Genomic DNA, 27,597 nt, shown 5'->3' with positions numbered 1-27,597 from the left:
GATACCGGCACCCTTCTCAGCTGTTTTGGGAAGCAAAACAATGTCAGGATAGATGCCAAGGCCCTTCAGGGGAGAAAAATGTCATGACTCACACACACTCGTAATGCCTTCTTCGTGAGGACTTTGCACCATGAGGAGGGGGCCCTCCATGCGTAGTCTAAGGCTACAGCGCTGTCCTTTTTACATCGTTTTCTGTGTTTTCTTTCTTTCTTCTTTTCTTTCTTCTTCAAATGCTAAAGGCGCCACGACCGACGCCGGAGGTGTGGCGTTGTAGCTTGACAGAGTTTGCGCGGCACAGACCTGCGGCTAACATGTTTATCTCCAAATCAGCAGAACGATGTGTCGTGGTTATGACAAATACCATATCTGTCACGTTTAAAAGCCTACGGTCTGTTCCACAGAGGAAGATTCCCTTTTCAGAGAGAGAGAGAAATCCACAGGGTGGTGGGAGTTCAAGTCGGGTCAAGAGTGCCGATACGCTTTAGCGTTTCATCACATTGATAGAGTCACGTGACACTGGTGTGGAAGATGCATGACGAATCAGCTTGCTGCATGATAGCCACATTTATTCTTCCTGTTATTTTTTTACTGCCAGTTTATAACACAATAAACGTGTCATAAACAAATGTGTTTTTATTGGTGTGCGTGCATACGTGCAAAAGGGTTGTTTTGCATACATAGATAGATGGACGGATGGATCATAACTTTGTCGAGTTACAAAGGGAGAGTGTGTGTGTGTGTCTGTGTGTGTGTGTGTGTATGTGTGAGTGTGTGTAGGCAGGTGTGTGTGGGAATGTATGTCTCTGTGTGCATGCATGATGTGTGTGTGCGTTTGGCACACATTCCTTAAATCTAGGTGTTAATGCACTTGGCACACACCCTTACATAAGACCAATCCGATCCAGGCTAGTGATCCACAGCCAGGACTTCCTTCCTCCCAGGCTGGATCCTCACTAACGTCCTCAAAGGACCTCAATATGGAGCCAGGAACCATCGTCCGTATTTCTTTATTTGGAAAATCAATTCACTTTATTCCACGTTATCCTCATAATTGATGTTCTGTTTTATACACTTACTATCTTACTATTAGTTTATTTTGTAACTTAAATAAACACCACTACTCTTATCATTGTTGTGTTGTTATGTGTGTACGTGTGTGCAATGGAAAGCCGAAGACAAATTTCCACCAAGGTGGACAATAAAGTAATTATTCTTATTCTTATTCTGTTTTACTTTCACTTTTGTTCTTGCTGCGGAGACGACCCTTGCCCTGTCAGCTTCAATGAACTGCACATCTGATAGTAATAAAACGCGAGCCATCGTTCACAAGTTAAGCATCTGAAGGAAGGAAGTCAATAGTTCACTTCAGACAGACTATCGCCTGCAACACTATTTAGTGTTCCCCTTTATTGCGGTCATGTGTGAGATTATATGAATGGGGACTATGTGCATAGGGGATTGTGTGTGTGTTTGCTTGTGTTGGTTTGCTTAGTGTGTGTGTGTGTGTGTGGGGGGGGGGGGGGGGGGGGTGTATGTATGTGTGTGTGTGGGTGTTTTTCTGTTGGACTCTATTTGTGTGGTGTTGGGCGTGCGAGCAGAATGAATAAAGGGGAGTGTTGGAGAGAGAGAGAGGGTGTGGGGAGGATATTGTGCCACCACCTGCTCTGCCTCTCCTCCCACCACCCCCTCCTCCATTACCTCAATGTGACCAGACACATTATCATGTTGTACGGGCGTCCCCCTACTCCACTAGTGCCTTTCATTCAGACCCAGTTAACTGCAAACACACACCGACCCTTAACCAATACATAAGCTCCAATTATTGTTTTCTTCTTTTATATAAGGTCCCACATTTGACTTTTTATATTGAGTTCTTAATATTGTAATACCTGATGATATATATATATATATATATACATGTGTGTGTGTGTGTGTGTGTGTGTGTGTGTGTGTGTGTGTTGTATTTAACATTTTGACTTCTTCATTGTTCACCTGCTTTGGCAATGTAAATGTTTATTTCTCATGCCAATAAAGCCTTTTTGAATTAGAATTTGAGAGAGCGAGAGACAGAGAGAGAGAGAGAAAGAGAGAGAAAGAGAGAGAAAGAAAGAAAGAGAGTGCGAGAGAGAGAGAGAGACAGAGAGAGAGAGAGAGAGAGAGCTGTCAGACTGGGAGTGCATTTGTCCACCACACGGGGGCAGTAGAGATTGTGTGTCTCCCCGAACCATTTTATGCTTTGAGTTTACATCTCCAAATTAGTCTCGTTAATTGTTTATAGTAATAATAGTTAATAGTATTTCCCTATAACTGTTGTGCTTTTCTTCCTAGACACTTAGGATAAAGGGCGATATGAGACGGTAGCTTGTTAAATATGTTCAATAATTGATTTCACCCATTAAACAAATACGAAAATACAAATACGAATACAAATACGAAAAGATAATCACTTCCCCTAATGTTTGTCAGTTAAGAAATACTAAACAGGCCATTCAGGTTTTAGGTTTTAACGTATAGTTGAAATAAAAAAATAAAAAAAGTGTAACCTCAAGTGACCGATGAACCCTTTGGCTCACACAAAAGTTATCCTCTGATTAAAAGTCTGTTTGCTTAATAAAGGCAAATCTTCCTTTATTATAACCACTTATAACCACTCCTTTATTGGCAAAGCCGAGTTGAACATGGAAGATGTTCAACTGTATGACCTCATTAGAGATAACAACCACCTATCAAGCAATTATGGATCACAGTGAAACAAAATACAGAATATCTTTAGTTAGTTTACCTTTTATTTATTTGTGTGTGCGTGTGCATGTGTGTGTGTGTGTGTGTGTGTGTTCCCTACCTAAAATGTTATATTTAGAGTAACTCTCAATTTGTGGGATATAGGCCTAAGGCTTTCCAGAAAAAGAAAAAAAAAACACTCGCAAAGACAATTGCCAAACAAATTGTATTGAAACTATTTTAACATAAAAAGAACAATGGTGCCGTGGAGGACTTTTCAGCAACGAGATGTTTTCCCCCTTCTCAGTGGCGCCCGGAGGCATTGACCACAGCCGTGATCAGGACCACAAACTCGTCGAAGTCCACCTCGGAGTCGTTGTTGTGGTCCAGCGCCTTCATCAGCTTGTCCAGCCCTTCTGGGTCCTTGGGATTCTGGGGAGGAGTAGTTCAACGACACTTCAAAGTCAAAACTTCCAACTTCCCTCTCTTTTTCCCACTACCTTTTTTATTTTCTTCCATCCCTCACGTGTAAAATGCCTGGGGATTATTGTAAAGGTGCTATATAGTATATACATTGAAGGCAGGATCTTTTTTTATTATTATTCATACGAATCGTCGTCTCCAGCACTGTAGCGCAGAACAACGTAGTAAGTAGGCTAATGGAACGCAGTTGGCTTCAGGTAGAAAATCCACAGTTTGTACATTTAACACTTATTTTATTATAAATTACATTTTTCTCAATTAATAATATTGTTGTGCTGTTGGAGACACATTAAATCGACATATAGTAACAAACGTTATTTTGTCAGTTTCGATTGCGTAATTTTCGGTTCGATTAGTCGCAAACCAAAAATATCGTCATCCCAGCCAGCCCTCGCGCACGGTTCAAACGGCGACTTTAAAATACTTAAAAAATATCTTAAAAAATATAGAGAAACAAGTAGGGTAGAGGGTAAAGATGGGAAAATACAAAGACATATGCCTACCTCAAGCAGTCCCGGTAACAACTCGTGCAGCAAGGCCTTCAGCTCTGCCTTGTTCATGCTGTCCTTTTTGCCACCTTTGCCGGCATGCTTAAGGAACAGCGCCTTGAGGCTATTGGCGGTTAAGTCGAAGTTGGATGAGCTCATGATGGACGACAGGTACGTGGACGAAGAGACTCGGAGAAACAGAGCAGAGGACGACGTCCGTGGCGGTGAGACAAAGTCGGCCGACCTCCCGCCTTTTATATCAACGGCTTCCCGCTCTCCAAAAAAAAACAGGTTGGTAAACCAGTTGGGTTTTTTGTATAAGGCTGCGATTGTTCCCCAGATGTGGTGAAAGCCCAGGTCCGTGGGTCTGGTGATGCCCGGGAAGGGTGTTTGTTTTGTGGGAGGCTCGGACCATGCCTAATGTACACACCGATATCAATTATGCCTTTTAAGATTGTTTTGTTGTGTTGGTGTTTGCTCAAGAGCGGCGCTCCAGGGTGTGTAGCCACAGACACACAGTCTTGTGGTAGCTCAGATGAATGCAACATCTCTCACCGATTTAAGGTTTTTAATGTTTTAATACTACATAATGCTATAATTATTGTTTTGTCCTTGTTTGTTCTGAGGTAACAGAAATATGAATCATTCTTTTTCTTCTGCTTCCTCTTCACACACTACCCTTATCTTATCAACTCTTTAGTCATTTAGCAGATTGCTTTGTCCAAAGTGACTTATGATGAATTTAGATGCGGATCATGAAGTAGCAGGTAGGGGTTAGGGGGCATCTTGCTTGAGATAGCGTACATGTTAGGCTGCAGACATTCGGGCCTCGAACACACAACCTATCGGCCGGGCGTCAAGCACCCTAGCCACTTGTCAGCGAACTGAACTGAACTGAACCGAAGTGTACTATCATTTATAAACTATGACATCATCATCTGGCTGATTTCCCACAACATTAAGCCTAAAGTTCAACTGCCAATAATAGCTGTTGTCGTGTGAGTCCGGGTCTTTTGAATCTTCTGATGTGTTTTTCTAAAATCACGGTTTTAAACCCACACTGAAACATTTCCATTTCAGTTTCAGTCCTTTTCTTCACTGCATTTTGTACCTCAAAATAAAGTTAGCGGAAATCCACTTATATCTTACAATATTGAATCAGGTAGGGGGAAACGCTGTTGATCCAGCCGTGGGTGGTTTTTATCCTTAAACAGTCATACTTATTAATTTAATGGAACAAACACGTTTGTTAGCTGTCTGTGAGAAACAACTCAACCAACTCCTGAACCACAGGTTACACTAAAAACAGCAAGGTGTGAAAGCACACACACATACACACACACACACACACACACACACACACCTACGTCAGAACTTTTTCTCACAATTTTTTAAGAGCTTTCTTATCGTAGAACCGACTTAACGTCGGTTGATGTTTACACATTTAAAGCCGAAAAATCGGAATAAAAAATGAACAAGTCTATGCATTGAAAGTCAACAAATGTATAGGTTAAAAGTCCCAAGTATACATTAAAAGTCAAACATTTTACACATAATTGCCGACAAATACATACATACATGAAAGTCAGAGTCTATATATTTGGAAAGTCACAAGTCTATAGGTTGAGTCATGAGTCTTGCTGTGTATATTTTAATTAATTCATATTTGCATTATTGCGAAACACGTTTGGATTAAGCGGTGGGTTCAATTTAACCTTGTACATGACCAATCCTCTCTTCACAGCTCAAGACGTGTTGCATGGATGCATGTGCAAATTCTTTGAACTACTGCTGTTTTAAAAGAAAAGCCAGTCGACCACCAAAGGAAGTCTAGAGGCTGACATTCGATGATAACGGCCGTCACGGACGAGTTCTTCACTTCCTGTCCCTGACCATACAGCCTCTTCTTCACCACACAGAGAAACACACTCACGCTCCTCAACAGTTTACCCTTAGCGACGGCCATAGTGAAACCTGCCTCATGTTTAGGTTTTAGCTTTATCTAATCAACCAATCAACACCATGTTGTTTTTTTTCACACTTTCACACGTTCCCACACTGCGCTTCCGTCAGAGAAACGTTGTTTGCACATTGCCAACCATAGAAAAAAACTTGCATGCACAAAATATCTACACACACACACACACACACACACACATCTGTGTGAGAACATTGTGAACTTTCCGATCGCATACTAAGGAAGGACCGACATAATGACAGTTGACACATCGACAAACAACAAATCGGCATTGAAAGTCAACGAGCGTACACGTAAACGCCAACAAATATATACATTCAAAGTCAACACGTCTATAAACATTTAAAGTCACAAGTCTAAACGCTGAAAGTCACAAGGCTTGGTTAAACCCAGTTGGAATAAGCAAGCAGGACTGACCACCAAAGATAGCCTAGATGTGGGGCATAGTGAACCTGAATCATGTTTAGGTTTTAGCTCTGTCAAATCAACCAATCAACACCCTGTATCGTTAAGAGGAAGGCGACCTTTTCCTTTTCACATTTTTATCACGCTGCGCTTCCTCAGATAAAGATAGTTGGCACATTGACAACCACAGACTAAATGCATACACAAAATATGACACACACAGGCCTTGTTGAAATAAGGGCAGACCACAATGAGATCTAACTGTTCCATAGCTAAAGTAACAGAGAACATAGGTTACAATCATTTTCAATTACACCTAACAAGGCTTCATTGCTATATCACAGTTAATGTATGGCTTTCAATTAGCTTATTTAAAAACAACATGGATGGAGGCAGAAGATGACAGAACGTATCAGAGATATGTACAAAACCAACAAGGGAACAGATTGAGACTCCTTCATCCACTGCCCTTGCGTTCCACCCCATGCTGAAAGTAGTCGAAGGACTCATACACGGGTACCTGACACTGTGAGAGGGAAAGAGAGACAGAGCATGTCAAAACAATTATATTATCATATTAATGATACACAAAGTATATGATCAAGTATGTATTGTTTCACTGGGGATTTATACATGGAGTTGACGTAGAGTTGGACGATGGACGTATTTTTATCCAGAATCCGACCGATGTAGAACACAAATCCCGCTCCAATGATGTCAATGTTCCAACTCCTCAGGTTATTGTTTTCCGTTGCGTACGAGGCAGAACTGTTATATTAGTAAATAGCGAGCGTTGTGATGCCTACAGGTTAGACTGGGGACATTGGGGGATCAAACCCGGTACTTTCTGGCTGGGAGTGGAACCCCCTAGCCCTCCGACAGACTCACCCACTGGGAGGACCCTTTGGACGAGCTGGTGCTGGTTCCGTCCACCTCAGAGTCTCTGTGGGGAACCTCATAGATCACCCTTGCTGCTCGGTCCAACTCTAACACACACACACACACACACACACACACACACACACACACACACACACACACACACACACACACACACACACACACACACACACACACACACACACACACACACACACACGTGTGCACACACACACACACACACACACACACACACGTACATAAAGACACACACAGAAAATAATCCGCACACACTCTCACATACAGTACCACACACACACACACACACACACACACACACACACACACACACACACACACACACACACACACACACACACACACACATATAAACACAAACAGAGAAACAGACCCATTAGGAAAGCTAACACATTCAAAGCAAACAAATACACAAAATACACAGACTAACACAAGTGCAATGAAAAATGTGTCCATGCAGACAAAAATGAGTATAAAATGTTCAGAATTCATGCTAATAAGCTGAAATCTGTTGACCACCTAGCATTTCTTTTAATTAGTTTTCAGACGTTTCCTTATGTGTTCATCAGGGTTAGTATAAACAGTTGTGGGTTCATGCTAACACGCTGGAAGCTACTTCATAGCATGTTATAAAATGTCCGCTCTTTCGATTGGAACATTTTGTACCTTTTACATTTACATTTAGGGCATTTAGCAGACGCTTTTATCCAAAGCGACTTACAAAAAGTACATTTGTCATAAGAAGTGAAACAATAAAACCTTGTACCTTGTCTCTTCCGCAGCTTCCTCAGACATATCAGAGTGATGAGGAACACGGCGGCCATTACTACTGCCAGCGAAATGACGACGGGGACCACAATGTTAGTCGATTCTTTGGTCAGACAAAGGGAAGGCAGAGGGATTGAAAATATTAGCATTCAATACATAATCATTACATAACACAAGCTTTTATCCAATTACAGTGAATTCAGATACATGCCATTAAGGAGCAGGATGGGGTGAGGGGGCATCTTGCTCAAGGATACCAACAGGTTAGGCTACGGACATTGAGGATCGAACCCAGTACCTTTCGGCTGGGAGTTGAACACCCTGAACCCTGAGCCTATCCTGTCTGATATTAGAATAGACCACTAAACTCTGGTACCTAAGTCAACAAAATATACTTTTGGTTTGGAAGATAAAAAAGACCAGTCTTTGAGGTAAAGAAAACATACCTTCTTGTGTTGTGCCGTTGGTGGGGCTCGGCTTAGGGGAACCGGTACGATGATCACTGTCACGGAACGCCGTGACAGTGATCATCGTGCCGTTTCCCATAAAGTGTTTAAGTACGGGTCTCTCCCTGATCACCTGGCAGACGTAGCGTCCAGTGTGGTTGCGGGTGACGTTGTTAAGGGTCAGGGTGGCACAGCCGCAGGTACCGTGGTTCACAGGTGACAGGGCCGAACCACAGCCCTCTCCGTCATACCTCACTGCTGTTGGTTGGTGAAGTAATTTAACCTCAGTTTTGTTCCAGTTCACTCTATACAGTGAGTGGTTGATGGCTCTCCAGTAACAATGGAGTGTGGCGCTGTCTCCCTTGACGACCTCCAAATCTGCCGTCTGATACACCTTTATATCCTCCTCTGTAACGGTTGCTGGAACAAGACAGAAGCGGAAGCAAAAAGGCAGCAATAGTATAATTATTAGTAAAATTGATTTCACTATTTACTTCTTCACAGCCATTCTGGGATCGAACCCGGTACATTTTGTCCAAAATTCAAATAGTTATCCTCTACACTATAAGTGTAGAGGATAACTATTTACTCAGGAACATTATATTATTGGAGGATATTTTAGGATATTAAATATATTATTTTACTATGTTGAAATGTGTACTTGAATGATTGTTTCCCAACCTTTCCTGTTTTTACGTACCCCCATATCCTTATCAGCAAGATTCTGCATCATTTGAACACATTTCAACATGTATTGTAAATGAAAAATGAAAAATGATTATATTATTTTTTACCAATTTTACAAAACTGATTTGTGGGTGTAATAAAGGAATATCTAAATCTTTCCAAGTACCCCCTGGAACTGATAACGTACCCCCCGAGTTACCCCTATTACCTCGGATGGGAATCCCTTTGCTTAAGCTCTTATAGCAGCGGGAGGAAGATGAGTTCTGAGTGGTACTCACCCCGAGACAGCAGCGGCCCCAGAGAGAGAAGCAGCATCGTCCTCAGGGGAAGCTCCATCCTCCACTGATGTACAACTCAGCACTTGTGATCGTTTTCTTACAGACGTCGCACCTCCCACTTCCACCAGACACACACACACACACACACACACACACACACACACACACACACACACAGAGACACACACACAAACTCTTACTCTATCTAACCACAACCAAACTGTAGCAACCTGGATCCGGCCCAGCGCCCCTGGCAGCAGTCTATCCCCAGATGGCGCTATTGAGGGCATTGGAGCCAGGGCCAATTAACTAGATGCAGAGCACCTGAGGAACACTCATTCAGGGCTCTTCCAGCCATGTGGCACACATGTGGAGAGACCGGTCCCCCCGGGTGACGGGGTCTCCGCCCGGAGGAACAGGACCGTCCATTCCTCCCAGGTTTTTGGTTATTTTGTGAAAGACTTTGTTTGGAATAAACGTTCCTTTTTGGATTTTTCCCCAGCTAAATCGTGTCCTGTTTGGGGAGGAGGCGGTTCACTCAAGAAGGTGGGTTGCCACAATACGTAAATGTACAGGAAAATGTCAACAAATATATACATTCAAAGCCAACACTTCTGTGTACGTTTAATAGCATGAGTCTATTTGTTTAAAGTCATCTTGCTTAAACCACGTTTGGAAGAAGGCATGTGAGTAAAATGTAACCTCTTCTTATCACGTCTTGGACGTGTTGCAAAGGATGCAAGCACAAATCCTTTGAACTTATCAACTTTTCAAAGAACATCCAGTCGACCATCAAAGATAACCTAGATGTTGGCATTCAATAAGAACGGCCGTCGCCTTCTTGACTTCCTGTCCATGACCTACTTACTGCATAGAGCCTCCTTTTCACCACACAGAGAAACACACACTCAACAGTTCAACCCCCTCGACCGTTAGCGACGGGCATAGAGAAACCTGTGTCATGTTTAGGTTTTAGCTTTGTCTCATCAATCAATCAACACCCTGTATCGTTAGGAAGTTTTTTTCCACACTTGAGCATTGCACTTCCATCAGATAAAGATGGTTTGCTCATTGTCAACCACAGGCAAAAACATGCATCCACAAAAGATCTACACACACACACACACACACACACACACACACACACACACACACACACACACACACACACACACACACACACACACACACACACACACACACACACACACACAGGCCTTGTGGAAATAAAGGGCAGACCACAATGAGGTCTACTGTTCCATAGCTGAAGTAACAGAACATTAGTTACTATATTAAAATACTTTATTCAGAATTACATAAAATAATTTTCCATTGCACAGAACAAGGCTTTATTGCTATTTCAAAGTTAATGTATGACTTTCAATTAGCTTGTTTAAAAACAACATGGATGGAGGCAGAAGATGACAGAAAGTAGAGATATTTACAAAACCAACAAGGGAAACAACAGATTGAGACTCCTTCATCCACTGTCCTTGCTTTCCACCACACGCTCAAAGTAGTCGAAGGACTCATACACGGGTACCTGACACTGAGAGAGACAAAGAGAGACAGAGACAGAGACAAAGAGAGGCAGAGACAGAGACAAAGAGAGGCAGAGACAGAGAGAGACAGGTTATGTCAAACACTTTTACATGAATTTATGTAAATAAAACACAGTTTATGATCAACTATGTATCGTTTCCCTGGGGATTTAAACAAACATAACATCTATCCGTATTATGTTTTTTTTTTTTGATTGATTTGATTGACATTTTTACAATCGATTTTACACTTTTCTTTAATAGGAAGTCACCACCAAGCAACATGTGGTCAAAATAAATTTTCCCATTGCACAAAAAACTGGCACCATGATACTCAATGGGTCAGGTTTTGTCCAACATGAGTTATGCATGGAGTGTGGGAGAGTACTTCTTCGTAATGCATGTTTTGTAAAGAGCGCAGTTCTCAACATCAACTCCCTTTCCTCTAAAAACGTGAGTTGGACGATGTACGTATTTCTATCAAGAATCGGACACAAATCCCGCTCCAATGATGTCAATGTTCAAACTCCTCAGATTATTGTTTTTGTTGATTATGAGGCAGTACTGTTATATTAGTAAATAGCGAGCGTTGTGGTTCCTCTATGAGGAGCAGGGTGGGGTGATGATCTTCTTGCTGAATGATGCCTACAGGTTAGACTGGGGACATTGGGGGATCAAACCCGGTACTTTCTGGCTGGGAGTGGAACCCCCTAGCCCTCCGACAGACTCACCCACTGGGAGGACCCTTTGGACGAGCTGGTGCTGGTTCCGTCCACCTCAGAGTCTTCGTGGGGAACCTCATAGATCACCCTTGCTGCTCGGTCCAACTCTAACACACACACACACACACACACACACACACACACACACACACACACACACACACACACACACACACACATATAAACACAAACAGAGAAACAGACCCATTAGGAAAGCTAACACATTCAAAGAAAACAAATACACAAAATACACAGACTAACACAAGTGCAATGAAAAATGTGTCCATGCACACAAAAATGAGTATAAAATGTTCGGAATTCATGCTAATAAGCTGAAATCTGTTGACCACCTAGCATTTCTTTTAATTAGTTTTCAGACGTTTCCTTATGTGTTCATCAGGGTTAGTATAAACAGTTGTGGGTTCATGCTAACACGCTGAAAGCTACTTCATAGCATGTTATAAAATGTCCGCTCTTTCGATTGGAACATTTTGTACCTTTTACATTTACATTTAGGGCATTTAGCAGACGCTTTTATCCAAAGCGACTTACAAAAAGTACATTTGTCATAAGAAGTGAAACAATAAAACCTTGTACCTTGTCTCTTCCGCAGCTTCCTCAGACATATCAGAGTGACGAGGAACACGGCGGCCATTACTACTGCCAGCGAAATGACGACGGGGACCACAGTGTTAGTCGAGTCTTTGGTCAAGTCTTTGGTCAGACAAAGGGAAGGCAAAGGGATTGAAAATATTAGCATTCAATACATAATCATTACATAACACAAGCTTTTATCTAATTACAGTGAATTCAGATACATGCCATTAAGGAGCAGGAAGGGGTGAGGGGGCATCTTGCTCAAGGATACAGACATATGGGATCGAACCCAGTACCTTTCAGCTGGGAGTTGAACAACCTGAACCCCTAGCCTATCCTGTCTGGTATTAGAATAGACCGCTAAACTCTGGTACCTCAACAAAATATACTTTTGGTTTGGAAGATAAACAAGACCAGTCTTTAAGGTAAAGAAAACATACTTTCTTGTGTTGTTCCTTTGGTGGGTCTCAGTCGTTCCGTGACAGTGATCATCGTGCCGTTTCCCCATGACTTAATAAGTATGGGCCTATCCCTGGTCACCTTGCAGACGTAGTGTCCAGCGTGGTTGCGGGTGACGTTGTTAAGGGTCAGGGTGGAACAGCCGGTACCGTTACCGTAACAGGTACCGTTGTTCACAGGTGACAGGGCTGAACCACAGCCCTCTCTGTCATACCTTATGTCTGTCGGTTGGAGAAGAAATTGAACCTCAGTTTTGGTCCAGTTCGCTCTATACAGTGTGTGGTTGATGGCTCTCCAGCAACAATGGAGTATGACGCTGTCTCCTTCGACGACCTCCAAATCTGCCGTCTGATACACCTTTATATCCTCCTCTGTAACGGTTTCTGCAACAAGACCGAAGCGGAAGCAAAAGAGCGGCAATAGTTTAGAGTAAAATTGATTTCACTATTTACTTCTTTCACAGCCATTCTGGGATCAAACCCTGTATCTTTATAAAAGTCAAACAGCCTAGCCACTAAACTACACATAATCCTCATTGGGATTTACTCTGGAACATTATATTATTGGAAGATATTTTAGGATTATTAGGATATTATTTTACTATGTTGAAATGTGTACTTGAATGATTGTTTCCCAACCTTTCCTGTTTTTACGTACCCCCATAGCCTTATCAGCAAGATTCTGCATCATTTGAACACATTTCAACATGTATTGTATTTAAAATGATTATATTATTTTTTACTAATTTTACAAAACTGATTTGTGGGTGTAATAAAGTAATATCTAAATCTTTCCAGGTACCCCCTGGAACTGCTAACGTACCCCCCGAGTGTAGGGGTACCCCGGTTGGGAATCCCTTTGCTTAAGCTCTTATAGCAGCAGGAGGAAGATGAGTTCTGAGTGGTACTCACCCCGAGACAGCAGCGGCCCCAGAGAGAGAAGCAGCATCGTCCTCAGGGGAAACTCCATCCTCCACTGATGCACAACTCAGCACTTGTGATCGTTTTCTTACAGACGTCGCACCTCCCACTTCCACCAGACACACACACACACACACACACACACACACACACACACACACACACACACACACACACACACACACACACACACACACACACACACACACACACACACACACACACACACACACACACACACACACACACACACACACACACACACACAACTCTTACTCTATCTAACCACAACCAAACTGTAGCAACCTGGATCCGGCCCAGCGCCCCTGGCAGCAGTCTATCCCCAGATGGCGCTATTGAGGGCGTTGGAGCCAGGGCCAATTAACTAGATGCAGAGCACCTGAGGAACACTCATTCAGGGCTCTTCCAGCCATGTGGCACACATGTGGAGAGACCGGTCCCCCCGGGTGACGGGGTCTCCGCCCGGAGGAACAGGACCGTCCATTCCTCCCAGGTTTTTGGTTATTTTGTGAAAGACTTTGTTTGGAATAAACGTTCCTTTTTGGATTTTTCCCCAGCTAAATCGTGTCCTGTTTGGGGAGGAGGCGGTTCACTCAAGAAGGTGGGTTGCCACAATACGTAAATGTACAGGAAAATGTCAACAAATATATACATTCAAAGCCAACACTTCTGTGTACGTTTAATAGCATGAGTCTATTTGTTTAAAGTCATCTTGCTTAAACCACGTTTGGAAGAAGGCATGTGAGTAAAATGTAACCTCTTCTTATCACGTCTTGGACGTGTTGCAAAGGATGCAAGCACAAATCCTTTGAACTTATCAACTTTTCAAAGAACATCCAGTCGACCATCAAAGATAACCTAGATGTTGACATTCAATAAGAACGGCCGTCGCCTTCTTGACTTCCTGTCCATGACCTACTTACTGCATAGAGCCTCCTTTTCACCACACAGAGAAACACACACTCAACAGTTCAACCCCCTCGACCGTTAGCGACGGGCATAGAGAAACCTGTGTCATGTTTAGGTTTTAGCTTTGTCTCATCAATCAATCAACACCCTGTATCGTTAGGAAGTTTTTTTCCACACTTGAGCATTGCACTTCCATCAGATAAAGATGGTTTGCTCATTGTCAACCACAGGCAAAAACATGCATCCACAAAAGATCTACACACACACACACACACACACACACACACACACACACACACACACACACACACACACACACACACACACACACACACACAGGCCTTGTGGAAATAAAGGGCAGACCACAATGAGGTCTACTGTTCCATAGCTGAAGTAACAGAACATTAGTTACTATATTAAAATACTTTATTCAGAATTACATAAAATAATTTTCCATTGCACAGAACAAGGCTTTATTGCTATTTCAAAGTTAATGTATGACTTTCAATTAGCTTGTTTAAAAACAACATGGATGGAGGCAGAAGATGACAGAAAGTAGAGATATTTACAAAACCAACAAGGGAAACAACAGATTGAGACTCCTTCATCCACTGTCCTTGCTTTCCACCACACGCTCAAAGTAGTCGAAGGACTCCACGGGTACCTGACACTGAGAGAGACAAAGAGAGACAGAGACAGAGACAAAGAGAGGCAGAGACAGAGACAAAGAGAGGCAGAGACAGAGAGAGACAGGTTATGTCAAACACTTTTACATGAATTTATGTAAATAAAACACAGTTTATGATCAACTATGTATCGTTTCCCTGGGGATTTAAACAAACATAACATCTATCCGTATTATGTTTTTTTTTTTTGATTGATTTGATTGACATTTTTACAATCGATTTTACACTTTTCTTTAATAGGAAGTCACCACCAAGCAACATGTGGTCAAAATAAATTTTCCCATTGCACAAAAAACTGGCACCATGATACTCAATGGGTCAGGTTTTGTCCAACATGAGTTATGCATGGAGTGTGGGAGAGTACTTCTTCGTAATGCATGTTTTGTAAAGAGCGCAGTTCTCAACATCAACTCCCTTTCCTCTAAAAACGTGAGTTGGACGATGTACGTATTTCTATCAAGAATCGGACACAAATCCCGCTCCAATGATGTCAATGTTCAAACTCCTCAGATTATTGTTTTTGTTGATTATGAGGCAGTACTGTTATATTAGTAAATAGCGAGCGTTGTGGTTCCTCTATGAGGAGCAGGGTGGGGTGATGATCTTCTTGCTGAATGATGCCTACAGGTTAGACTGGGGACGTTGGGGGATCAAACCCGGTACTTTCTGGCTGGGAGTGGAACCCCCTAGCCCTCCGACAGACTCACCCACTGGGAGGACCCTTTGGACGAGCTGGTGCTGGTTCCGTCCACCTCAGAGTCTTCGTGGGGAACCTCATAGATCACCCTTGCTGCTCGGTCGAACCCTAACACACACACAGAGACAAAGACACATACACAGACACCAACACACACACATTCAGGCACACACACACACACACACACACACACATACCGCACAAACAGAAATGGACCCGTTGGAAATGCCACACGCACTCACACAAGTGCAAAGAAAAATAAAAAATACTATAGAAGGTTTTCTGATTTAGGCTAATAAGCTGAAATCTGATTGCCTGTTTTAAAATGTTAGCATTAGCATGTTTTAAAATGTGTTTTCCAACATTTCCCTATGCGTTTACCAGGGTGAGTAAATAAAGATGTTGGTTCATGGGAACAGGCTGAAAGCTACAGGATTCATAGCGTGTTATAAAAATGTCTGCTCTTTCGATTGGAACATTTTGTACCTTGTCTCTTCCACTTCCACAGACATATCAGAGCGATGAAGAACACGGCGGCCATTACTATTGCCAACGAAACGACGACGGGGAACGGCAGTGTGGTGTCTTCAGCCGAGTCTTTGGTCAGACAGGGGTAGAAAAGGGATTAAGAATATTAGCATTTAGTACATAGTCATCAAAGCATCAAGCTTTTATCCAGCGACCATTACAGTAGATTTAGATACATTCCATTACGGAGCAGAAAGGGGTTAGTGGGCATCTTGTTCAAGGATACCAACAGGTTAGGCTACGGACATTGGGGATTGAACCCAGTATCTTTCGGCCGGGAGTTGAACACCCTGAACCCCGAGCCTATCCTGTCTGATATTAGAATAGACCGCTAAACTCCTCTACCTAACTAAACTAAACGTATTTAATTTGGAAGAGAATCAAAAGCAGACTTAAAAAACATACTTTTTTGTGTTGTTCCATTAGTGGGGCTTGGTCGTTCCGTGACATTGATCATCGTGCCGTTTCCCCATGACTGAATTAACATGGGTCTCTCCATGGTCACCTGGCAGAGGTAGCGTCCAGCGTGGTTGCGGGTGACGTTGGGAAGGGTCAGGGTGGCACAGCCGCAGGTACCGTGGTTCACAGGTGACAGGGCCGAACCACAGCCCTCTCTGTCATACCTCACGGCTGTCGGTTGGTGAAGAATTTTAACCTCATTTTTCCACCAGTTCACACTAAACTTTGAGTGGTTGATGGCTCTCCAGTAACAATGGAGTGTGGCGCTGTCTCCCTCGACGACCTCCAAATCTGCCGTCTGATACACCTTTATATCGTCCTCTGTAACAATTTCTGGAACAAGACAAAAGCAGAAGCAAAAGAGCAGCGCTAGCTTAGAGTACAATTTATTTCACTATTTACTTATTAAACAGGCATTCTGGGATCGAACCCGGTATCTTTTGTCCAAAAGTCGAACAGCCTAGCCTCTACACTACACATAATCCTCGTCGAGATTTACTCTGGAACATTGCAATATTTTATGATATTTTGAGGATATAAAATTAAAAATGTTGTTACGTTGAAATGTGTACTAAACTAGTGTTTCCCAACAGTCTTATGTACCCCCATATCCTGATCAGTACGGCTCAGGTACCCCGTCATCGACACCAAACCACAAATGGTATCCTTGAGAAGATCTCATACTCTTGTAATTTATCATTATTGTTCATAATTAAGACGCCTCCAGTGGCACAGAGGAATCTAAAACAGAAGAAGCAGCGGCGTACTTCTATTTCTGGTCTTCGCTTTCATGATCAGCAACATTGGGCCTCATATTGACATTTTAACATTTTAACTAGGGCTGGGCAAGTTAACTTAATTACTACTTATTAATTAAGTAGTACTACTTATTAACTTATTACTAACTTAATTACGCGTTAACGCAATCTTATTTTAACACGATTAATACAAATTGATGCATTAACACACATTCTCTTTTTTTTTTCTTTTTTTTAATTTACATTGATTTTGAAAGGTTTTGCCCACAGAACAACATTCAACATTCATATCAGAAATCATTTTTGTTTTTAGTTCCACTTACTTTACATTCAATTACAATTGCAGTAAGTGACTGCCTGTTTACAATTCCCAAATCTGTGGTGTTCCGTAAGTTTCATATTCAACCCACAGTCAATAAAACTCCCTCAAGATCACTTGGTCTAGTTTTGCTTATTAAGTACATTTGGTATGAATGATAATCTGTCATTCCATTTGATAATCTAATTTAACTTCTATTGGAGTGGATTTAAAATATAGTTTTAAAAGTGCTATTGATCGCGAGTTAACTCACCAATACTATGCGATAAACGTGATTAAAATTCTTAATCATTGCCCAGCCCTAATTTTAACATATACTTTATTTTACATTATTATATATATATATTTTTACAATTTTTCCAACCAATTATTTGTGGGTGTAATAGAGTAATATCTAAATCTTTCCAGGTACCCCCTGGAACTGCTAACGTACCCCCCGAGTGTAGGGGTACCCTGGTTGGGAATCCCTTTGCTTAAGCTCTTATAGCAGCAGGAGGAAGATGAGTTCTGAGTGGTACTCACCCCGAGACAGCAGCGGCCCCAGAGAGAGAAGCAGCATCGTCCTCAGGGGAAGCTCCATCCTCCACTGATGCACAACTCAGCACTTGTGATCGTTTTCTTACAGACGTCGCACCTCCCACTTCTGTCAGACCCACACTCAGAAACACACGCACGCGCACGCACGCACGCACGCACACACACACACACACACACACACACACACACACACACACACACACACACACACACACACACACACACACACACACAAACTCTCTTTCTCTATCTAACCACAACCATACCTAAACGTACAGGTAGACGTCAACAAATATATACATACAAAGCCAACACTTCTTTATAAAACGGGTGGCTTAAATCAAGCGATCTGATTGGTTCCTAACTGTTGTATAATGAGCGTATACATAACAGCTGTGATGTCCAATCAGTTTGCAGAGTTCCGTGCCTAACTTGAACTGTTGTTTATTTATATATAAAAGCAATAGTATAGTTCACTGAAGCCTAAAAATATGTTGATTGATGGAGAGGGTGGAAATGTTGTAAAGCAATAGGCACACAGTGAGTGAACTGCTCGATAGAAGGCTAAATTGCCGGCGAACCAAGCTACCGTCTTTAGCCTTCTCTCTGAAGGACGCTACAGTGTGTTGCATAGCAAACGCCACTCACTTTAAGAAGACATAATAAAAGCAAGTGATCTATTGCTTTTATAAAACGGTTACATAAATATTTCAAAATGAAAGTCATAGACACCCTCAATTTTGAAAAAGTACAAAAGTACAAAAAAGTAGTCCCTCCTGGCTGCATAGACTTTTGACTTTAAATATACATTTAAAGTCAAAAGTCTATATGTTGAAAGTTTGGAATAAGCAAGCAGGCATGTGAGTTAAATGGAACCTCTTCTTATCACGTCTTGGACGCGTTGCAAAGGATGCAAGCACAAATCTTTTGAACTTCTGAACTTTTAAAAGACAATCTGGTCGACCACCAAAGGTAGCCTAGACGTAGAAATTTGATGAGGACAGACGTCACAGACGCCTTCTTCACTTCCTGTCCATGAGCTACAGCATAGAGCCTCTTCTTAACCACACAGAGAACACACACACACTCCTCTACATTTACCATTAGCGACAAGCATAGTGAAACCTGCGTCATGCTTAAATTTGTCTAATCATTTCTTTTTTCCCACGTTTCGTATTCTCACCCTGCGCTTCCATCAGATAAATATAGTTTGCTCATTGCCATCCACGGACAAAAACATGCATACACAAGAGATCTACACACACACACACACACACACACACACACACACACACACACACACACACACACATGCACACACACACACACACACACACACACACACACACACACACACACACACACACACACACACACACACACAGGCCTTGTGGAAATAAAGGGCAGACCACAATGAGGTCTACTGTTCCATAGCAGAAGTAACAGAGAACATTAGCTACAATATTAAAATACTTTATTCAGAATTACATACAATCATTTTCAATTACACCTAACAAGGCTTCATTGCTATTTCACAGTTAATGTATGACTTTCAATTAGCTTGTTTAAAAACAACATGGATGGAGGCAGAAGTTGACAGAATGTATCAGAGATATTTATAAAACCAACAAGGGAAACAGAACAGATTGAGACTCCTTCATCCACTGCCGTCGAAGGACTCATACACTGGTACCTGACACTGTCAGAGACAAAGAGAGGCAGAGACAGAGAGAAAGAGAGACGGGTTATGGCAAACATTTTTACATTAATTCATGTAAATAAAACACAAAGTTTATGATCAACTATGTATTGTTTCCCTGGGGATTTAAACAAACATATAACATCTATCCATATTATGCTTTATGCTTTTGATTTAAAATACATATTTACAATTTGTTTTCTTTGAATGGGAATTCACCCACAAGCAACACGTGGTCAAAGTAATTTTCCCATTGTGCAAAACACTGGCTGCATGATACGCGAGGATAGGTTTCGTCTAGCATAAGTTGTGCATGGGGTGTGGGAGAGTAGTGCTTCATAACGCGTGTTTTGTGAAGAGTGCAGTCAGCAACATCAACTCCCCTCCACTAAAAACTTGAGTTGGACGATGGACGTATTTTTATCCAGAATCTGACCGATGGAGAACACAAATCCTGCTCCAGATTATTGTTCTTCGTTGCGTACGAGGCAGAATTGTTATATTAGTAAATAGCGAGCGTTGTGGTTCCTCTATGAGGAGCAGGGTGGGGTGATGATCTTCTTGCTGAATGATGCCTACAGGTTAGACTGGGGACATTGGGGGATCAAACCCGGTACTTTCTGTCTGGGAGTGGAACCCCCTAGCCCTCCGACAGACTCACCCACTGGGAGGACCCTTTGGACGAGCTGGTGCTGGTTCCGTCCACCTCAGAGTCTCCGAACACACACTACAAACACAGACACACACAAAACACATAAACACATACACACAAAATCATAAACACGAGCGCACACTCTTACACACACACACACACACACACACACACACACACACACACACACACACACACATACCCCACAAACAGAGAAATGGACCCGTTAGAAATGCCATCACATCAGAGAATGTCTAATATGAAGAGAACTGGCACTCTCTGGTGACTTCCGGTTTCTGAACTGGTTGCGGTAACACATCTCTGTCCATGCGAGGGCGCTCGCCGGTGACTGCAGAATGAATGGGAGTCAACGGGTTTCACCCTCAAATTCCACTTTTCTCAGGGTGTCATTCTTTGTCAAGTAATTTGAAAGTCACATTCAAGGGGCTAAGATAATACACTCAGCTGAATATTGCTATTTTTAAGTTCACTTATCTGTTCTAAAAATCTGTTCAAAAAGATGATGACGTCACTGCCAGAGGTCCTGCTTTATGGCGAGTTCTGAGTCACTTTGGCACTTCTGCATATATAATATATACTGTATATAATATATATATATATATATACATATAATATATAACAATTAACTTAAACGGAAAGTTAAGTTACTATTGGACATTACTATTGCCAGCGAAACGATGGCGATGAGAATATGAGCTTTTAGTACATTAAACTCATTAATAAAAGTCATTAAACAGAAGCATTTATCCAACGACCATTACAGTGAATTCAGATACATGCCATTAAGGAGCAGGATGGGGTGAGGGGGCATCTTGCTCAAGGATACCAACAGGTTAGACTACAGACATTGAGGATTGAACCCAATACCTTTCGGCTGGGAGTTGAACAACCTGAACCCCTAGCCTATCCTGTCTGGTATTAGAATAGATTATTATAGGAATAATAATAATAACTAAGTCAACAAAATATACTTTTGGTTTGGAAGATAAACAAGACCAGTCTGAGGTAAAGAAAACATACTTTCTTGTGTTGTTCCTTTGGTGGGTCTCAGTCGTTCCGTGACAGTGATCATCGTGCCGTTTCCCCATGAATGAATAAGTACGGGCCTATCCCTGGTCACCTGACAGACGTAGCGTCCAGCGTGGTTGCGGGTGACGTTGGGAAAGGTCAGGGTGGCACAGACACAGGTACCGTGGTTCACAGGTGACAGGGCAGAACCACAGCCCTCTCTCTCATACCTTATGTCTGTCGGTTGGTGAAGAATTTGAACCTTAGTTTTGTTCCAGTTCGCTCTATACAGTGAGTGGTTGGCAGCTCTCCAGCAACAATGGAGTGTGGCGCTGTCTCCCTCGACGACCTCCAAATCTGCCGTCTGATACACCTTTATATCCTCCTCTGTAACGGTTGCTGGAACATGACAGAAGCGGAAGCAAAAGAGAAGTGATAGTTTGAAGAAGAAGTGATAGCCTATCCTGTCTGATATTAGAATAGACCGCTAAACTCCTCTACCTAACTAAACTAAACGTATTTAATTTGGAAGAGAATCAAAAGCAGACATACCTTTTTGTGTTGTTCCATTAGTGGGGCTCGGTCGTTCCGTGACATTGATCATCGTGCCGTTTCCCCATGACTGAATAAACTTGGGTCTCTCCCTGGTCACCTGGCAGAGGTAGCGTCCAGCGTGGTTGCGGGTGACGTTGGGAAGGGTCAGGGTGGCACGGCCACAGGTACCGTGGTTCACAGGTGACAGGGCCGAACCACAGCCCTCTCTGTCATACCTCACGGCTGTCGGTTGGTGAAGAATTTTAACCTCATTTTTCCACCAGTTCACACTAAACTTTGAGTGGTTGATGGCTCTCCAGTAACAATGGAGTGTGGTGCTGTCTCCCTCGACGATCTCCAAATCTGCCGTCTGATACACCTTTATATCGTCCTCTGTAACAATTTCTGGAACAAGACAAAAGCAGAAGCAAAAGAGCAGCGCTAGCTTAGAGTACAATTTATTTCACTATTTACTTATTAAACAGGCATTCTGGGATCGAACCCGGTATCTTTTGTCCAAAAGTCGAACAGCCTAGCCTCTACACTACACATAATCCTCGTCGGGATTTACTCTGGAACATTGCAATATTTTATGATATTTTGAGGATATAAAATTAAAAAAATTGTTACGTTGAAATGTGTACTAAACTAGTGTTTCCCAACAGTCTTATATGTACCCCCATATCCTGATCAGTACGGCTCAGGTACCCCGTCATCGACACCAAACCACAAATGTTATCCTTGAGAAGATCTCATACTCTTGTAATTTATCATTATTGTTCATAATTAAGACGCCTCCAGTGGCCCAGAGGAATCTAAAACAGAAGAAGCAGCGGCGTACTTCTATTTCTGGTCTTCACTTTCATGATCAGCAACAACATTTTAACATTTTAACTAGGGCTGGGCAAGTTAACTTAATTACTACTTATTAATTAAGTAGTACTACTTATTAACTTATTACTAACTTAATTACGCGTTAACACAATCTTATTTTAATACGATTAATACAAATTGATGCATTAACACACATTCTCTTTTTTTTTTCTTTTTTTAAATTTACATTGATTTTGAAAGGTTTTGCCCACAGAACAACATTCAACATTCATATCAGAAATCATTTTTGTTTTTAGTTCCACTTACTTTACATTCAATTACAATTGTACTAATTAACTGCCTGTTTACAATTCCCAAATCTGTGGTGTTCCGTAAGTTTCATATTCAACCCACAGTCAATAAAACTCCCTCAAGATCACTTGGTCTAGTTTTGCTTATTAAGTACATTTGGTATGAATGATAATCTGTCATTCCATTTGATAATCTAATTTAACTTCTATTGGAGTGGATTTAAAATATAATTTTAAAAGTGCTATTGATCGCGAGTTAACTCACCAATACTATGCGATAAACGTGATTAAAACTCTTAATCATTGCCCAGCCCTAATTTTAACATATACTTTATTTTACATTATTATATTATTTTTTTTTTTACCATTTTTCCAACCAATTATTTGTGGGTGTAATAGAGTAATATCTAAATCTTTCCAGGTACCCCCTGGAACTGCTAACGTACCCCCCGAGTGTAGGGGTACCCCGGTTGGGAATCCCTTTGCTTAAGCTCTTATAGCAGCAGGAGGAAGATGAGTTCTGAGTGGTACTCACCCCGAGACAGCAGCGGCCCCAGAGAGAGAAGCAGCATCGTCCTCAGGGGAAGCTCCATCCTCCACTGATGCACAACTCAGCACTTGTGATCGTTTTCTTACAGACGTCGCACCTCCCACTTCTGTCAGACCCACACTCAGAAACACACACACACGCACGCGCACACACGCACACGCACACACACACACACACACACACACACACACACACAAAATTTCTTTCTCTATCGAACCACAACCATATATAAACATACAGGTAAATGTCAACAAATATATACATTCAAAGTCAACACTTCTGTATACATTGAAAGTCACAAGTCTATACGTTGAAAGTCTTGCTTAAAACACGTTTGGAATAAGCAAGCAGGCATGTTAAATGGAACCTCTTTTTATCAAGTCACCGATGCCTTCTTCACTTCCTGTCCATGACATACTGCATAGAGCCTCTTCTTCACCACAGAGAGAAACACACACACACTCCTCAACAGTTTACCGTTAGCGACGGGCATAGTGAAACCTGTGTCATGTTTAGGTTTTAGCTTTATCTAATCATCATCAGGAGGTAGATTACTTTTTTCGACACTTGAGCATTCTCACCCTGCGCTTCCATCAGATAAATATAGTTTGCTCATTGCCATCCACAGACAAAAACATGCTAATGACAATAAACTGCAAATGATCCACACACACACACACACACACACACACACACACACACAAATACACAGGCATTGCGGAAATAAAGGGCAGACCACAATGAGGTCTACTGTTCCATAGCTGAAGTAACAGAGAACATTAGCTACAATATTAAAATACTTTATTCAGAATTATATACAATCATTTTCAATTACACCTAACAAGGCTTTATTGCTATTCCAAAGTTAATGTATGACTTTCAATTAGCTTGTTTAAAAACAACATTGATGGAGGCAGAAGTTGACAGAACGTATCAGAGATATTTACAAAACCAACAAGGGAAACAACAGATTGAGACTCCTTCATCCACTGTCCTTGCTTTCCACCACACACTCAAAGTAGTCGAAGGACTCATACACGGGTACCTGACACTGAGAGAGACAAAGAGAGGCAGAGACAGAGAGAAAGAGAGGCAGAGACAGAGAGAAAGAGAGGCAGAGACAGAGACAAAGAGAAGCAGAGACAGAGACAAAGAGAGGCAGAGACAGAGACAAAGAGAGGCAGAGACAGAGACAAAGAGAGACGGGTTATGGCAAACATTTTACATTAATTCATATAAATAAAACAAAAAGTTTACGATTAACTATGTATCATTTCTCTGGTGATTTAAACAAACATATAAAATCTATCCGTATTATGTTTAACTTTGTTGATCGATAATACATTTTACAATTTATTTTACTGATTTCGTGAATTGGAATTCACCTACAAGCAACACGTGGTCAAAAGTAATTTACCCATTGTGCAAAACACTGGCGGCATGATACTCTGAACGTTTTGTCCAACTTAAGTTGTGCATGGGGTGTGGGAGAGTAGTGCTTCATAACGCGTGTTTTGTGAAGAGTGCAGTCAGCAACATCACCTCCCCTCCACTAAAAACTTGAGTTGGACGATGGACGTATTTTTATCCAGAATCTGACCGATGGAGAACACAAATCCTGCTCCAGATTATTGTTCTTCGTTGCGTACGAGGCAGAATTGTTATATTAGTAAATAGCGAGCGTTGTGGTTCCTCTATGAGGAGCAGGGTGGGGTGATGATCTTCTTGCTGAATGATGCCTACAGGTTAGACTGGGGACGTTGGGGGATCAAACCCGGTACTTTCTGGCTGGGAGTGGAACCCCCTAGCCCTCCGACAGACTCACCCACTGGGAGGACCCTTTGGACGAGCTGGTGCTGGTTCCGTCCACCTCAGAGTCTTCGTGGGGAACCTCATAGATCACCCTTGCTGCTCGGTCCAACTCTAACACACATACACACACACACACACACACAAACATCCAGTAACACAAACACACATACCGCACAAACAGAAATGGACTTGTTAGAAATGCCAACACATCCAAAAGGGAACAAATATACAAAATACACAGACACACAAAATATTTCCTTATGTGTTTATCAGGGTTGGTCAAAAAATATGTTGGTTCATGGGAACAGGCTGAAAGCTACAGGACTCGATCTGAACATTTTGTTTTGTACCTTGTCTCTTCTGCAGCTTCCACAGACATATCAGAGTGATGAAGAACACGGCGGCCATTACTATTGCCAGCGAAACGACGACGGGGGACGGCAGTGTGGTGTCTTCAGCCGAGTATTTGGTCAGACAAAGGGGTTGAAAAGGGATTGACAATATTAGCATTTAGTACATAATTCATTAAACAGAAGCTTTTATCCAGTGACCAGGAGCAGGAAGGGGTGAGGGGGCATCTTGTTCAAGGATACCAACAGGTTAGGCTACGGACATTGGGGATCGAACCCAGTACCTTTCAGCCGGGAGTTGAACAACCCGAACCCCTAGCCTATCCTGTCTGATATTAGAATGGACATTAAAGTCTGCTACCTAACTAAACTAAATGTATTTTTGGTTTGGAAGATAAACAAAGCCAGACTTTGAGATAAAACACACATACTTTCTTGTGTTGTTCCTTTGGTGGGTCTCAGTCGTTCCGTGACATTGATCATCGTGCCGTTTCCCCATGACTGAATAAACATGGGTCTCTGCATGGTCACCTGGCAGAGGTAGCGTCCAGCGTGGTTGTGGGTGACGTTGGGAAGGGTCAGGGTGGCACAGCTGCAGGTACCGTGGTTCACAGGTGACAGGGCCGAACCACAGCCCTCTCTCTCATACCTTATGTCTGTCGGTTGGGGAAGAATTTTAACCTTATTTTTCCACCAGTTCACACTAAACTTTGAGTGGTTGGCAGCTCTCCAGCAACAATGGAGTGTGGCGCTGTCTCCCTCGACGACCTCCAAATCTGCCATCTGATACACCTTTATATCCTCCTCTGTAAAGGTTGCTGGAGCAAGACAAAAGCAGAAGCAAAAGAGCAGCGATAGTTTAGAGTACAATTTATTTCACTATTTACTTCTTTCACAGCCATTCTGGGATCGAACCCGGTATCTTTATAAAAGTCAAACATCCTATCCTATTTTAGGTTATTAACCTTTTCTGTCTGATATTAACCCCCATATCCTGATCAGTACGGCTCAACTAGTTTGACACCAAACCTGAAATATTTTCCTTGAGAAGATGTCATACTCTTATATTATTTAGCATTATGGTTCATATTTAAGACGCCTCTAGTGGCCCAGAATCCCTTTGCTTAAGCTCTTATAGCAGCGGGAGGAAGATGAGTTCTGAGTGGTACTCACCCCGAGACAGCAGCGGCCCCAGAGAGAGAAGCAGCATCGTCCTCAGGGGAAACTCCATCCTCCACTGATGCACAACTCAGTACTTGTGATCGTTTTCTTACAGACGTCGCACCTCCCACTTCTGTCAGACCCACACTCAGACATACACACACACACACACACACACACACACACACACACACACACACACAATATTCCATATCCAACCACAACCAGGAACCAACACCGGTCTCTCGCACGCTACCAATATGTCTCTCTCTCTCTCTCTCTCTCTCTCTCTCTCTCTCTCTCTCTCTCTCTCTCTCTCTCTCTCTCTCTCTCTCTCTCTCTCTCTCTCTCTCTCTCTCTC

At 42.2% G+C, this 27,597-nt stretch overlaps 3 protein-coding genes and 1 pseudogene across 10 annotated transcripts; all 4 read right to left on the bottom strand.

Moving 5' to 3' along the window:
• Window positions 1–3,024: 3,024 nt before the first annotated feature.
• LOC311368683 (protein S100-P pseudogene) lies at window positions 3,025–3,851 on the bottom strand (annotated as a pseudogene). The gene is made up of 2 exons: window positions 3,708–3,851; window positions 3,025–3,153 (listed from the first exon to the last, which is right to left on the bottom strand). The product of its transcript is annotated as a protein S100-P pseudogene (transcript).
• A 1,472-nt stretch (window positions 3,852–5,323) lies between these two features.
• LOC311368853 (uncharacterized protein) lies at window positions 5,324–13,462 on the bottom strand (the record flags this gene model as incomplete). Of its 5 annotated transcripts, none has more annotated exons than XM_084487628.1 (5): window positions 5,324–6,601; window positions 6,964–7,061; window positions 7,760–7,864; window positions 8,208–8,627; window positions 13,403–13,462. In XM_084487628.1, the coding sequence occupies 5 exons, from the start codon at window positions 13,458–13,460 to the stop codon at window positions 6,533–6,535; spliced, it is 750 nt and encodes a 249-aa protein (XP_084343754.1). In that variant the 3' UTR covers window positions 5,324–6,532. The 5 variants fall into 5 exon arrangements, with proteins under 5 accessions (XP_084343754.1, XP_084343753.1, XP_084343755.1 ...); XM_084487627.1 differs by lacking the exon at window positions 13,403–13,462 and adding an exon at window positions 9,173–9,291; XM_084487629.1 differs by lacking the exons at window positions 5,324–6,601; window positions 6,964–7,061; window positions 7,760–7,864; window positions 8,208–8,627 and adding exons at window positions 10,510–10,721; window positions 11,445–11,542; window positions 12,033–12,149; window positions 12,473–12,874 and having other exon boundaries at window positions 13,403–13,460.
• Window positions 13,463–14,945: 1,483 nt separating this feature from the next.
• LOC311368409 (uncharacterized protein) lies at window positions 14,946–24,038 on the bottom strand (the record flags this gene model as incomplete). 3 transcript variants are annotated; one of them, XM_084487215.1, is made up of 6 exons in its annotated part: window positions 14,946–15,011; window positions 15,735–15,832; window positions 16,211–16,321; window positions 21,718–21,817; window positions 22,358–22,644; window positions 23,899–23,956. In XM_084487215.1, the coding sequence occupies 6 exons, from the start codon at window positions 23,954–23,956 to the stop codon at window positions 14,946–14,948; spliced, it is 720 nt and encodes a 239-aa protein (XP_084343341.1). The 3 variants fall into 3 exon arrangements, 2 of the variants coding, with proteins under 2 accessions (XP_084343341.1, XP_084343340.1); XM_084487214.1 differs by lacking the exons at window positions 14,946–15,011; window positions 21,718–21,817; window positions 22,358–22,644; window positions 23,899–23,956 and adding exons at window positions 16,658–17,044; window positions 18,311–18,368 and having other exon boundaries at window positions 15,502–15,832; XR_014639930.1 differs by lacking the exons at window positions 14,946–15,011; window positions 15,735–15,832; window positions 16,211–16,321; window positions 22,358–22,644 and having other exon boundaries at window positions 21,724–22,104; window positions 23,899–24,038.
• A 657-nt stretch (window positions 24,039–24,695) lies between these two features.
• LOC311368438 (uncharacterized protein) lies at window positions 24,696–27,503 on the bottom strand. Its single transcript, XM_084487244.1, has 5 exons — window positions 27,249–27,503; window positions 26,507–26,893; window positions 26,076–26,177; window positions 25,739–25,836; window positions 24,696–24,964 (listed from the first exon to the last, which is right to left on the bottom strand). The coding sequence occupies exons 1-5, from the start codon at window positions 27,304–27,306 to the stop codon at window positions 24,896–24,898; spliced, it is 714 nt and encodes a 237-aa protein (XP_084343370.1). The 5' UTR covers window positions 27,307–27,503; the 3' UTR covers window positions 24,696–24,895.
• Window positions 27,504–27,597: the final 94 nt, after the last annotated feature.

Source organism: Micromesistius poutassou (genome assembly GCF_964030765.1).
Source record: "Micromesistius poutassou genome assembly, chromosome: 23".
In the NCBI taxonomy this organism is placed as follows: Eukaryota; Metazoa; Chordata; class Actinopteri; order Gadiformes; family Gadidae; genus Micromesistius; species Micromesistius poutassou.
This window is presented reverse-complemented; position numbering and strand designations above follow the sequence as displayed.